At 41.5% G+C, this 13,816-nt stretch overlaps 1 protein-coding gene across 1 annotated transcript in view; it reads right to left on the bottom strand.

Annotated features, from left to right (window-relative positions):
* The window catches only part of abcc3 (ATP-binding cassette, sub-family C (CFTR/MRP), member 3), a 51,943-nt gene that overhangs the window by 31,861 nt on the left and 6,266 nt on the right, over window positions 1-13,816 (bottom strand). The window contains exons 2-8 of the mRNA XM_083786852.1: window positions 7,709-7,885; window positions 6,496-6,621; window positions 5,682-5,819; window positions 3,914-4,039; window positions 3,646-3,707; window positions 2,549-2,678; window positions 108-352 (exon numbers count right to left, since the gene is read on the bottom strand). Coding sequence (XP_083642978.1) covers window positions 108-352; window positions 2,549-2,678; window positions 3,646-3,707; window positions 3,914-4,039; window positions 5,682-5,819; window positions 6,496-6,621; window positions 7,709-7,885 — 1,004 coding nt within the window. The remainder of the gene's footprint in view (window positions 1-107; window positions 353-2,548; window positions 2,679-3,645; window positions 3,708-3,913; window positions 4,040-5,681; window positions 5,820-6,495; window positions 6,622-7,708; window positions 7,886-13,816) is intronic.

Raw genomic sequence — 13,816 nt, 5'->3', positions numbered from 1 at the left:
TTGGAATGAGGAATCATAAGTTTACATTGCCAAAGCAAGTGTCAAAATGTAATAAAAAAACTGTTGAAATAATGGGGGGGGGGGGGGGGGGGGGGGAAATGACTCACCTGAGGAGCTGAGGCTGTACAAAGGTGATGAGATCTTGCAGGAGTTTGTAGGCTGAGCCAATCAGGAAGTAGGGTCCGAAGGACTTGATCAACGCTCGCAGGAAAGACGGCCGTCTGGGAAGGCCTTTCTTTTTAGACAGCAACACTTCCACTTCCTCCGGGCTGCTCTCGCCTCCCACGTGATTGGTCGTCTCTGCTGACCCGGGCTTCGTGAACAGAGCCTCTGCAGGAGGATTCTGCTCGCTAGGAGGTGAGGGGAGGGTGCAGGTGTGGTCGGGTAGAGGAAAGAGCATCAGCAGTCATCTCCTTTACATATTTAGACCCGAGGCCCATTCTAAAAACGGCTTCTAAAACCTAACCTAAAAGGTTTTCTGAAAATGTTCAAATTCCCGACTTAATTCATAGTGTCTTTCCCTGCCGAATCAGAGTTCTCCGAGTTATGTTTGATTTGTTTTATTGGGCGATTATGATAACGTCTAACACACACAAGCTTTTCCGCGGCTACTTTGTGATACGTCACACGTTTTGGATCACGTGACCTGAAAAAAAACAAGTGACACTCCCTTCTGAGGTCCACTGAGTAATTGAATGCAATGGAATGCTATGGACAATGTTGGCAGGTGCCCGTGTTTTTCTTCCTCGTCGTCACTGGCGATTGCGGAATATTTTCCGACATTTTAGTACATTCGATCGCGCTATTTTAAGGCACACATTCGTGCAATGGAGCTACGTTCCCGATCGGGTGATTCTTCAAAAGGTTAGTGAAAGACACAGGCAGTGAATGCAGTCTTTTTAAAGCCACAATCTGTCAATAAATTAAAAAAAAGATTATGTTGCTAACTTGCTATATGAGAGACACAGATGTGTATGAGACACAGAGGTGTCTCCCGGGCATGAAATCAGGTCGAAATAGGTTAAGAAAAAGGTCAAAGCATGGTTTTCAGAAAATGTGTTTTATGTATCGTTGTACTGCCTGTATTTGTTGTAATACATTGTTTGTCTCAGACCAAGCACCACCTCTCTGATGAACATGTAGCATGTGTCTTTGTGGTATAATTGCTGAAAATGGCCTGGGCCATGGCTCAGCGGTCCAGGCACCTTGGCCAGTAGCCCGAGCCTGGCAGTGTGCCGCGGGTTCGACTCCCGATCCCGACGGCCTTTACTGCATGTCACCCCCCCTCCCTCATCTCTCTCCCCCATTTCCTGTCAACCTACTGTCTGTCCCTCTATAAAAAAAAAAGTATTGCTGAAAATGTGTGAAATCTAACAACCGAGATGTGGATTCATCAGCACTCCACCAAACAGGTTTCCACAACTCTTCTATATCCTTTTTCCAAGTCTTTGTAGTTTGAATGGGGAAAGACGATACAAACGTCTGGCGAGCAAACCACAGGATAATCACAGAAAGAAGAGAAGAGCATGCCAGGATAAAAAAATAATGGAGGCTATACTCATAGTTCCCAAGCTGTTGTCAAGTGTGTTTCTATAAGAGACGTTCACTGAGAAAGGTTTGCCTTTGTATAACCACACAAAGGCAACCTGGGGCCCCAATTCTTAGAGACGAGGCAACTAGGCTGCTTTGTACTTAAATAATAAGCACATTATAGTATACAGCAGTTCAAGGTTCTTTATTGTTACGCCATGTGTACATATAAGTGTATACTCAATGGCAAATAAAGGTATCTGAATCTGAAGAGTAAAATGTACTTTTCTTTGGTTGTGCAATGCAGTTCTGCTAGAAGAAGGCTATAGACGTATACGTTCTACAGCATATGGGACCAGCATATACAGTTTATACACCAAAAATGTTCTCTATGTAATGTACTGTATACAAAACGCATCAGTGCAGCAACGGTATAAATACATTCTTATACCAGGCTTTTAATCTTTGCAGAGATAAGTTCTGTGTACACAACACTCTTACACTGTCCCACTCAGTCCACTTCTCCCCCATGGCTTTCCTACTGATCTCTGAAGACAACACTATGTTACAGCAGTGATAATGGTTTGACATAATAACATTTAACTGCCTTAATAGAATGAGTGGGACAGAGTCAGTAGACCTGAAGTGAAATCTGTGCAGTGTGCATGCAGCGACATGCACAATCCCCCCCCCCCCCCCCCACACACACACACACACACACAGCCCCACCCACTTCCTCTCACCTTTACCCTATTGTGAGAAAGGAGTGAAAGGTGGTACTATTGTTGGCAAAAGGATGATTAGGCTTTGTAGTTTGTACCCCGTATGAACACAGGGAGCAGTCTATGTTGACGCTAGATAGACATACAGGATATACAGTACATACACTATATACTGTAATAGTTTGAGACTGCAAATCTGAACAACTAACAGCAATCCTATATTTCCCACAAACTGTGACTCAGCAAACAGTCCATCTTCCCACCCATTGGTTACTGTGTGTTGTACCGTACCTGATGTGTTCCTTGGCAAGCTCCTTGTCCCACTCGTTGAGGAGCTTGGGCACCACCTCCTTGGACTGGTCCTGCTGGTTCAGGGACCACAGGTCTTTAGCCTCCAGGGGCATCTTGTAGCCTTTAATGGCCATACTGAAAGAGAAAGGCAATGTACTTCAAGTCTTAGATTAATCATTATTTGAGAAATTTGAGAAATCACAATCGAATTTTGCCCCGACTTAACCGAACAACAGCTTCACTAGTATATGCTGTACTGAGGGTGAACATTCTATTTTAGATCAGCGATTGGCTATTTTCAACAAAGAGATTTAGTGTAGGGAAAAAAACGACAGGGCCAAGTACTGACCCCAGTAAACAAAGTACAAATTGTAGGCTTTAACCACATGAAAGCTAACGTCCCTATACTGGGGCAAACCTTTGGCAAAAACAGCAGATCTACAAGCCCACAGTGCGTCACAACGCGACACATTGTGAGCTTGTACAGTAGATGGGCTATTTTCAGCAAAGAGATTTGCCGTGGAGAGGAATAGGAGGGGGCCTAGTAGAGAGCCCAGTGGGACGCCGGTCAATGAAGTATATAGAGCGTCGCAGTCCTGCCCCCTTTCATGACGACGCCAGGCCCAGGAAATCATTCCTAATGCATTTTTCCCATAGACATTTCAAAACTTATTTATTTAAAGTACTTATAAGCCTCGTACAAAGCCAACTCGAGCTGTGACAAATCATGACAACAAACACAATATTTTGGACCAAACAAATAATTACAAAGAAGAAAAACAGAACAAAAAAAGTGTTGTAACCTGCCGTTTTCTTCTTTTTTCTAATTATTTGTTCGGCCCGAAAAAAATTGTTTGTCGTCATGATTTGTCACGAAAAGGGTTGGCTTTGTACGAGGCTTAAACATTTCTTTAAATAAATACTTTTTGAAATGTCTATGAGGAAAAAGTAACAGAGAATCATTTCCTGGGCCCTGGTAGGGGGTGGGACTGCCACGCTCTATAGGGTTTAGGACAGGTGATTAAGCAAAAATAGATGAATAATTGATGCATGCAACATGTGTTATGTACATGTGTCCCTCCACAGAGCGGAGGAGGCCTACCTGGTGAACCACCAGAAGGTTATAGTGGAGAGAAAGCCTGCTGTGGACTCCGGGCAGGGATTCTGCAAAGAGAAAATAGGCCAGACAAATGTTATACAACAGCCGGTTCCCCGTCGGCAAATTTGATTCGACAAAGGGAGGTATTCAAGGCCTGCAATTACACTGGTATGTTATATATGAGCGTGGCTGTGCGTTTCGGGCTGTGGCCAAGGCATAAACAGCATTAGGCTGTGTACCTACTGTAGTGTACATGGTGGGTCTGACTCACCGGGTCTGTGACGGCATTGGAGAAGAGAGGCGGCTTCTCGTTGAAGCAGCAGAGGATGAGCTCCAACACCACCAGGATGAAGTAGAGGTAGAACATGGTGAAGCGCAGCTTGTCTGGGACCTCGCTCTGAAACACGAAACACCACAATGTGCTGTAAGGCCAGATGTTTGGTGGCGTGCTGATGTGATTGATATACAGTACGATTACTTACCATACCATATCTCACAACACCTCGATCGCAGTGTTGTTTTCGTCGACTACAACTACCTTTTTTCACAGACGAAAACTAAATGAAAAGTAAGCCATGATGACTAAAACTAAGACTAAATGTATTGACAATTTCATCAACAGATAAAAACTAGACTAAATGTTAGGGAGGGACTACTAGTGGAGAAGAGATCCAGTATAAGTCATTTTACACTTGGTTGCATGCTGAAAATAGCCGCTCTACAAGCTCACAACGCGTCGCAGCGCGACGTGTTGTGAGTTTGTTGTGAGTTTGTAGATCGGCTATTTTCAGCAAGTGTAAAATTAGTCATTACGACGGCATCCATGCCTGCCCAAATACATTTTAGTCGTCTAAATCAACTGTAGATTAAAACTAGACTAACACTAAAACATTCCAGGTGACTAAAATGTGACCGAAACTAAATGAAAACTATTCAAGAGACTACGACTAAAACTAAAATCTAAATTTGCTGCCAAAAACAACACTGCTCGATCGGTTTATTATATTAATGACATTCTTTTTATTTCCTAATGCTCTTACTTGGGTATTTGCATGTGTTGAATCAACGCAATTACAGGAGCGCAAGGAGTGCAGTGGCCCGGGACGACCCTGCCTAACGGCTGACAGCCAGTCTGTCTCTGTCTCTTTGCTGCCAGAAAAGTACATGCTATGTTCACATGTGGAATACATTTGATGCTTTGGTCTCATGGGCTCTTTGTTGTCGACAATACAACTCTCAATGAACTCTGCCTTGTCTTTAAAAATGGTAATGTCGCTGCTAGTTCCTTGTGACACAACACAGTGCTGCGTTTTTAAATTTGCATCTTGCACGTTGTTATCTTATCTAACCACTTCCTGTGTGTTAATCTCTGCGCTCCTAATTTACACTCATAAATCTGCCTGTCAGTCTGTCCTTCTGGAGGGCTTTGCAGTGGCGCTTTGCGGCGCATTACGGTCTGTAGCGTGTCCCCGCATGACCCCTTGAAAACCTCCACCTTACAGCAAGCTCCCAATACGGCCAGAGGTGTGTGGGATGGGGAGAGGGGGCAGGGAGGTGTGTGGGATGGGGAGAGGAGAGGAGAGACTAAAATTGGCTTTGAAAGTTCCCTTGAGAAGTTTCAAAAGGATCATCTTTGATGTACAATCAAACACTTGCACATGTTTGGATGTGTACTAGCCTATGTTCATGCCTATATATTTATTATATCGGCTCAGATCGTGGAGATTGTGTATATGGTGTATTTTGCCCTGCTACTAAAAAGTAGGACAGGTGACTTGTTGTATTTATGCATAGGTACTTTAAGATGTATTATGGATGTTGTATTTGCTGGTTCAAAATGTAACATTGACGATTGTGGTATTGAAGTGTAATTTTTATTTCTGCCTCTAGGCCAGTTCCCACTTGTAAAAGAGATTTTACTGGTTAAATAAAGGTTAAATAAAAAAAGAGACTGTGGCGAGTGAGTAAGTGAGGTAGTGAGGGTTTGATGAAGGAGTAGACGGAGGTCGCCACGTCAGGACTGCAGTGTAATTTCTCACCTCGCTGGACGCGTGTAGGATCTTGGAGCGGAACGGCACGATGGCGCACAACACCGACAGGAACCAGAAGATGAAGAGCACGCCCGAGGACTGAATCCCGCGTAACCTCTCAAACTGGATCAGAAAGGTGGCCAGCAGCTGATGGAGGAGGAGAGGCGTGGGGGTGGGGAGTTATTAAACAGGAGGCCGAGAGGAGGAAGTGGGCGAGCCCAGAGGGAAAGATTGAGTTACATTAGCGACACGGTACAGCTGAAAATGGAGAGGCCTTCTCAAACTTTACCGGGTCAAATCTTTTTCACTTCCGAGGACTGTAAAATGGTTGTGATGTTTGCAAGACACAACACGTTATAGGCAGCACTGTGTCCATTCCTGAGGCAGCTCTGCCTTTAATACGGTGTAATTCTGTCCGCCTATCAACAATACAATACATTATAATACAATAACAATACATTATATTAATTTAAATTGACTCTTGGTCTCTTGCCACTGTGTGCGATTTTCAGTGGATATTAACATACCAAGTCAGAGCACGTAGAAGTCAGAGCACGGTGGAAAAGAAAAGTCAAAATGTACTAGAAATGATTAGTAAGAAACTGTTTTACACATTAATATTAGTATTCATTAGCTACCAGATGAGTTGCAATTTAAGAGTAGTGACTGTTAGACCGGGCCTTAACAATTACTTGATAAAGTCTATTCTAGTCCATTTTTGGTAATAATAAAGTGATATCCCTGTGCATCACAAAGTCCGTAATGTGCCTAGTAAAAAGTGCCTTTTTAATGTAAAAGTGTAATACTTGTGTAACGTTCTCACCATTGTCATGCCGACCACCAGGGGAGTGACAAAGAATATGGGCGGCTGAGTGAGACCCTGGTCCAACTCGTAGAACGTATAGAAGAGATCTGTCCAACACACGATCCACAGCGCCAAGCCAAACCCCTGAGCAGACCAATTAACAACAGTCAAAGGAAAGAGATTAACCCATTCTGACCTGAGATCAGATTCTAAAAATGTCTTCTACATCCTGGCAGTTTTCTGAAAAAGCTATGTTTCTATGTCAGTCGTTCTTCGAGTTTTCAAAAATAGCAGACCTACAAGCTCGTTCTTCGAGTTTTCAAAAATAGCAGACCTACAAGCTCGTTCTTCGAGTTTTCAAAAATAGCAGACCTACAAGCTCTGTGGCGCGCTATGAGCTTGTAGATCTGCTATTTTTCAATAGCTAAAGCACAACATAATGCTAACACCAAAAGGGGTTCCCGCCCAAAATAGGTTGAAGCCTATTTTTATTTTGGGGGCAAACATTGGCAAAAACAAAGCAGATCTACAAGGTCTGTAGATCGGTAAGACCATTGGTGGACTCATCAAAGTATATACAGTAGGATTTAAAATAAAAGGTTAACATACTGTACACGCTCATTTACAATACATCGCACATTGAAAATGGAGGACCCTATTGTAAACGAGTTTAATGCTTTATGGTGGCGTGCACAGTTAACAGTTCTCTGGGCTTAAAGCAAAACAAAAACCCCCAAGACTGAAAATGTTTTTTTGAAAATATGCACTGATCTCATCAAATGACCCCTATGAAATCCTCGGGACTGAAATCTTTAAGCCCTGAGTTCTAACAGTTAACAGTTCTCCAATCTGTTAATAAATTCTTCAATCAATCAATCAAAAACCCTTCTAAAAGTCAACTCAATGGAATTACGTCTGCAAAAAAGGAAAAAAAAGGATAATTTAGTGCTTTTCATTTGAAAGCAAGGGACACCAATTGAAGAGGTGACGCAACAAAGTATACATTAGCCGTACGGGTCTACGGGATGGTAAAGATGGGAATGGAGTGGGTCGGAGAGTGACTCATAGAAGAAGATGCATCATCTTTGGCATGGGCGTGGGGAGCTTTGGAACGTTATCATTGCCAAATAACTCATCTAAACATTTTGATGACCATCTGTGGGATTTTTCCAGTGTATTTACTAAACACAGAGCAACCGAGAGAGAGAGAGAGAGAGAGAACCCATCTCACCGTTTTGAATCGGTTCAACATGGACATCATGATGTAGCCTCTTTTGTTCCTCTGGAGGTAGAAGAGGTAGACGGGGCAGACGGCCCACAGAAAGACACAGGGCAGCCATGCCAGTACAGACATCTGGAAACATGTGGACAGGTCAGGCCTCTCCGAGTGGATCGTCTGATTGGCCACCTGTAGGGACAGACCAGATTGTAGGCAATTAGGTTGAGATGAGTAGGGCCGTCACCGTCGCAAGTAATTTCCTCCGAGTCACATGCTGCACCATGTTCTTTCACGCTATTTTTAGAACACTTATGAAAATGTTTCTTTTGATCCCAATACCCCAAATAGAGATGCAAAGTTTAAAGCGTTAAAAGAAAATGGTTAAAATTACTTAGAGATAATGATGGAAATATGATATTTCTGATCATTTTATCCAGCTGTTTTTATAGAGAATAATAGAAACGTTTTAACGATTATGCAAAAATAATTGCCATTAGTTCAAGTACTTGCGATCAGGCGATTAATTGTGACAGGCCTAGAGATTACTTCAGACTTTTTTTTAAAGATTAGTTTTTTTCTGGAATCTGGCAGAGCCTGTTTTTCTTCGTTTTTAGCCTCCTGTCTTTTAATCTCTTCTAATAACCTCTTCTGTGAAGCCATTGAACTGCACTTGATACAGTATAATGTGCGATATAAATAAAGTTTGATTGATTGAAAACTATACAAATGATATAAACATGGCTAATCCCATTAACAACACCCAGTCACCCACACAAAAACCCACACCAAAACAACTTTGTATCAGAATTGTTTCTGAAACGGTTAGTGTCCGCCAGATTTTGGTGCTATTTCTTTACTTGTCCCGTTTGTCATTTTCCTCTGCACAATTATTTAAAAACTGAACATTTCAATTAAATGTTTGCAGCCCTCAGAAACTTGAGCTCAGTGGTTCACTCAAGGCAATATTTGGATACTAGTGCATTATCACATGTACACCATACCACTGTGTTTATATTTTAAAGCCATGTTGTCTTGGTAACCAGTTACTAAACAACCGCTAGTTTGTTCATACTGTTGTGGTTACACAATACACATGCAGTTTAATTATCAAGAGCAGTGATTTTCAGTCAGACACTTTCATCAGGATTAATCATCAGTTTGGAGGTGTGGCTCCCGTGATACTACACATTATCTGTGCCTAGTGTGCAAGCATGACATGGAATGCGAGATCACTAACCCCCAGAAGCAGAGCCTAAGGCCAAAACCACAGCAATGCAACTCCTTGCAACAACACAGTTTTAAGGACATGTCACACCAATGCAACTCCATGCAACTGCCATTGGGCATAATGGTTGCATGAAACTACATGCAACTACTTGGAGTTGCATGGCGATTCATTGGTGTGGTTTAGACCTTAGAGATTAAAATAGGGTGCATTTTGCATCCCAAAACGCAGTTTATAGTTAAGGGACGCAATAAAACAACGACCTCTGCATCCACGGGATGCACTATTGTAGGCCTAAAATTCTAGTTTATTTTTCTTAGCTTTAGTTATAATAATAATTTCTTCTTCTGTTTTCTATATGAATATAACCACATTATAACCATATAAAATGAAATGGGAGTTACATTTGTAAAAATGGCAAAATATGACTCCTAACGTCGCTGAAGTGGGACTCATCTAAAAGACCATCCCTGCATCCCGGGACTCATTAGATTGAAAACCTATTTACATCACTGAGTTATTGCGAAAACGTAACATTGAACCATTCAAGGGCACCAGATACCAAAACAATACACAGAATGATGAATCATACTGTAGACCGTCTGTACATTCAACAACATCATGAACTAAATGCCACAGGGAGGAGGCTGGGAGGTGGAGGGACTTTGATGACACAGACAGGCTGCAGGATCGGTGCTGTGAACCAAATGCTGAGCATGTACAGTAGTATGAAGAGTGAACAGTCAATCAATAGTGTTCTGCTTAAAAAGGCTACCATGGGTGCATGTACCTGTATGCGCTGTATTAACTTCACGCTAGCGAATGAGAATTAAGGAGATTGGGTGAGCCGAGCATGGAGAACCGCCTGACTGCCGTGCCTGAACGATCATGATGCTCAATACGTTTCAAATTTGTAGAATGTATTATTAAACTGTACCATTTTAAATTCATTTTAAAGTATATATGTGAACTAATAATGAACAATGCCCTATACATTTCAAGTAACTATTGCAGCTATAAATGAAAATGCTCTGGAATGAACAAAAATGACCTGAATTGAACTACATGATGAAGCATTGCCATGTGTCCCTAAGTTACAAATTAGTACAAATGGTAAACCATGAAAGCGCTTAACTTGCATGAAATGTATGAAAAATGAAAAGCAGCCATGTGTGGCAGTGAGTAACACACCCAGTTTAATAATACTGTGCAGTGTGAGAAAGAAAGTAAAACAGAAACAGAAATCACATTGGCATTGCCAAATGTGAAAACTCACTCATCTACTTTTCTGGAACAGTTACACATGGTTACTTAGGTTACTGTAAAATCTCTTTCTAATCATCCACAGTGATGTAAATAGGTTTTCAATGTAATGAGTCCCGGGATGCAGAGATGGTCTTTTAGATGGGTCCCAGCCAGGGACATTTTATGAGTCCCACTTCAACGATGTTAGGAGTCATAGTTTGCCTTTTTCTCCCCCCTTAACTATAAACTGCGTTTTGGGATGCAAAATGCACCCTATTTTAATCTCTGCATCCATATGATCCTACACACGTACACAGATAATCCATATACGAGGTGCAACAATTAATCAACTAATTGCCTTAATTGATAATAAAACTATTGGGGATATAAGTGTGTTTATTCAACTGTGTTAATAGAATACTTTGCTGAAAAGAGCAGATTAAAAACAGAAAAGACCATATCAACCATATGGACTTTAAGTGGTTAACACACACACACACACACACACACACACACACACACACACACACACAGTCCTGATAACAAGGTCTAGCCCTGTCACTCACAATTATAACATAATCGCAATTATTTATTTACATGTTGAAAATGTTTCATATAGTTTTGAGTTTCAAAAATAGAGGAAATCTACAATCGATCTATAAGCTCAAAACGCGTCACACAATGTCTTAATGTGCAAATTAATACATTTTGCTGTGACTACAAGGCAGTGGTAAATGTGTTTCCATGGACAAACAGTTATATTATAGGCCCAACCACTAACAGAAGATAAACACAGCTGCTACCTTGTAGATATCCATCATAACACACACACACACACACACACACACACACACACACACACACACACACACACACACACACACACACACACACACACACACACACACACACACACACACACACACACACACACACACACACACACACACACACACACACACACACACACACACACACACACACCTACTGCCATAGATTTGTGTGTATGTTCGGGGGGAATGTGAGCAAAATAGTGTGTGTATAGTATACTGTACAGTATGATCTAGTGTTGTGGCAGTTGGACCAGCTGTTACAGTATCATGTCTATTGACGTCAAGATATCGTAAACAACGCCCCATGTATCCTCAGATTTGGGGGTGGGGCTACAACCTTGTTCTTTTCAGATTACCCTCAGGGCATGGGCTAATTTGATTCTAATTGAGATTATTATTATTTTTTTCCATTTATGTGATACACTGATACTTTGATAATTTGTCTGTGGTTTCCACCCAAATAAAATAAGCGAAAATGGATACTCACGGGGTCTGTCTATGACTGGATAGAAAATGTAATACCGGTAAGCATTTACAATTACCCCAGACATAATGTTATTGTATTTCCCCTTTTAGGCTTGGGGGAAGCCTGGGGCTGGAGCCTCCATTCCTCCAAATTAAGCCTGGCAATCCAAGATAATGGAATTACGCAAATGGCCAAAAGGCTCCAATATACAGTATGTACATTAGTAGTCATCCTTGACTTGCAATGCACATCCCGAAGAGAGTGGGGGAGAAACGTGACTTGTACTGTACAGTGCAAGTAGCCAAGAACCAAGTAAAAAATCAAATACTTTGATCTGTAAAACATAAAAATGTAATACAAATTGCACTCTCTGAAACAACTCTCTGCATTATTTCAAAAACAAAAGGCAATTAAAGGCAGGCACATACAGTACATCCACAGTTAATATCCATCTATAAATGCATCTATAGATTTCTGGCCTGTGTAACTATTTGTGTGTCTGTCTGTCCAATTTATGCCCAATTATGTTGTTTGTTTTTGCCCAAATACAGAGATGACTGACATGAGCAATAATTCAATAATTGACGTCACTGCCCCGAACGGGGAATGGCCGTAGCCCACTAATGAAGGACAAAGAAAGGTCAGCCGACCCATACAGTATATGGAGCTCTACACAATGACTCACCATCACCAGACTGGCCTTTAAGAACCCTGATAACAGGCCCTATTGTACTGCACTAGTCGTGAGTAATTATTAAACCCTCACATAAGGCAATAAAGTGACATGGAAATGAAGAATGGGGACATTTCTACTAGAAATCATTAAAATATCCGATTGAAATAAATACTGTAACATACAGTAGGACATCTGAGAAGATTTATCCTATTCTCATTATTTAACCTTCACGTAACTACTCGGGCGCCGGCCAATAGAGGGTATGCGCATGCTTAAAGTGAATGGCACATCGAGTGGCAAAGCAACATACAAAGTGAGTTTAACATTGTTTAACGTTGTTAATGCAATCAGATAGGACTTTTCTGTATGGATGCATGGGTTGTCAAGGCCAGAAAGTAGTTTTTTGCCACTCCGTAAGCATTCCTGCATAACTTCCGGGTTTGATGATAATGTCACGCGCATACCCTCTATAGTGCTGCACGATTCTTGCACAAATGTGAATCTCGATTTCTTTCCTCCACAAGAATTGAGATCACAATTCTCACACGATTCTCATTTTTTCCATCTATTGCCTTTAGTCTGTAGTTGCTGAACATTACGTATATTCAAAATGTGGCAACTGGAGCCAACTACGGTGGCTTTAAACAGACAATATCAAAGTGCTTGACTTAAACCTCTCTTAAAGTCTCTCTCTCTTGTAGCAAAAACACAAGAGTAACTAAAATGAATTAGATAGCAATCTGCTGTGCGATTCTTGCTCAAATTTAGAAATGAGATTGCATAGGTGTCTGAATCTAGATCTCGATCTTTTGTTAATTAACTGTGCAGCACGCAACTTGAGGGTTGGCCTAATGAGAGAAATGCCACATCTGAAAACCCTGTAACCCTGATCTTTTTTATCAAGTTTGATGCTGGTGACTAACAAGACTACGGATGAATATATACAGTATGCAAGGATATTCAGACAATTTTCCAGTGTTAGTGCTTTATTGTGGCCAGTTTTGAAAATGTTGATGGTTGGTGAGACATGTGGATGGATGAACTAACCAAAAAGTAAGTAAGTAGCCATGAGGCCCATAGGGCAGGAGCCCATCTCCTGTTTCTGTAGCGTGAGGCAGCTTGATGTACAAGTACACCCCCTGGACAGTATGTCGCAGGGACTTACCCCCAATCCAACCCTTTTGCAGAGTGTCAAGCAGTGAGGCACTGGGTCCCATTTTCAGAGTCTTTGGTATTACCCCGGCCTGGGGATTGAACCCCGACCTCCCAGTCTCAGGGCGGACACTCTAACCACAAGTCAAAAACGGTCTAAAATGGAAGCTATTGAGCTTGTAGATCGTCCATTTTCACTATTTATGTCCAACAAAAAGGCATAAGTGATGATAAGTAACGCTTCTAAAATATGCAATGACCGACGTATTTCCTCCAGTGTACTACTAAAAAGGTAACATTAGGACAATGTCAAGAAAATAAAGTATAGATAAAATAAATTTACAAAACTGTGCCAGTTATTTTACAAAACAAATTAAAAATTCACGTCTACTCTAAACTTTCCCTTTTTTTGCACTAAGGAATGCATTGCCAGCTTAACTCCCTCACAATCTTATCGTGGTGGTTTCAACTCGCGTATTAATCACAGTGAAAGCCTAATGTTTGAGTGTACAGAGACAAGTGT

This window comes from Protomyctophum parallelum (genome assembly GCF_964188405.1).
Source record: "Protomyctophum parallelum genome assembly, chromosome: 17".
Lineage (NCBI taxonomy): Eukaryota > Metazoa > Chordata > Actinopteri > Myctophiformes > Myctophidae > Protomyctophum > Protomyctophum parallelum.
The sequence above is the reverse complement of the archived record's forward strand: the minus strand, read 5'-3'. Positions and strand labels throughout refer to the sequence as shown.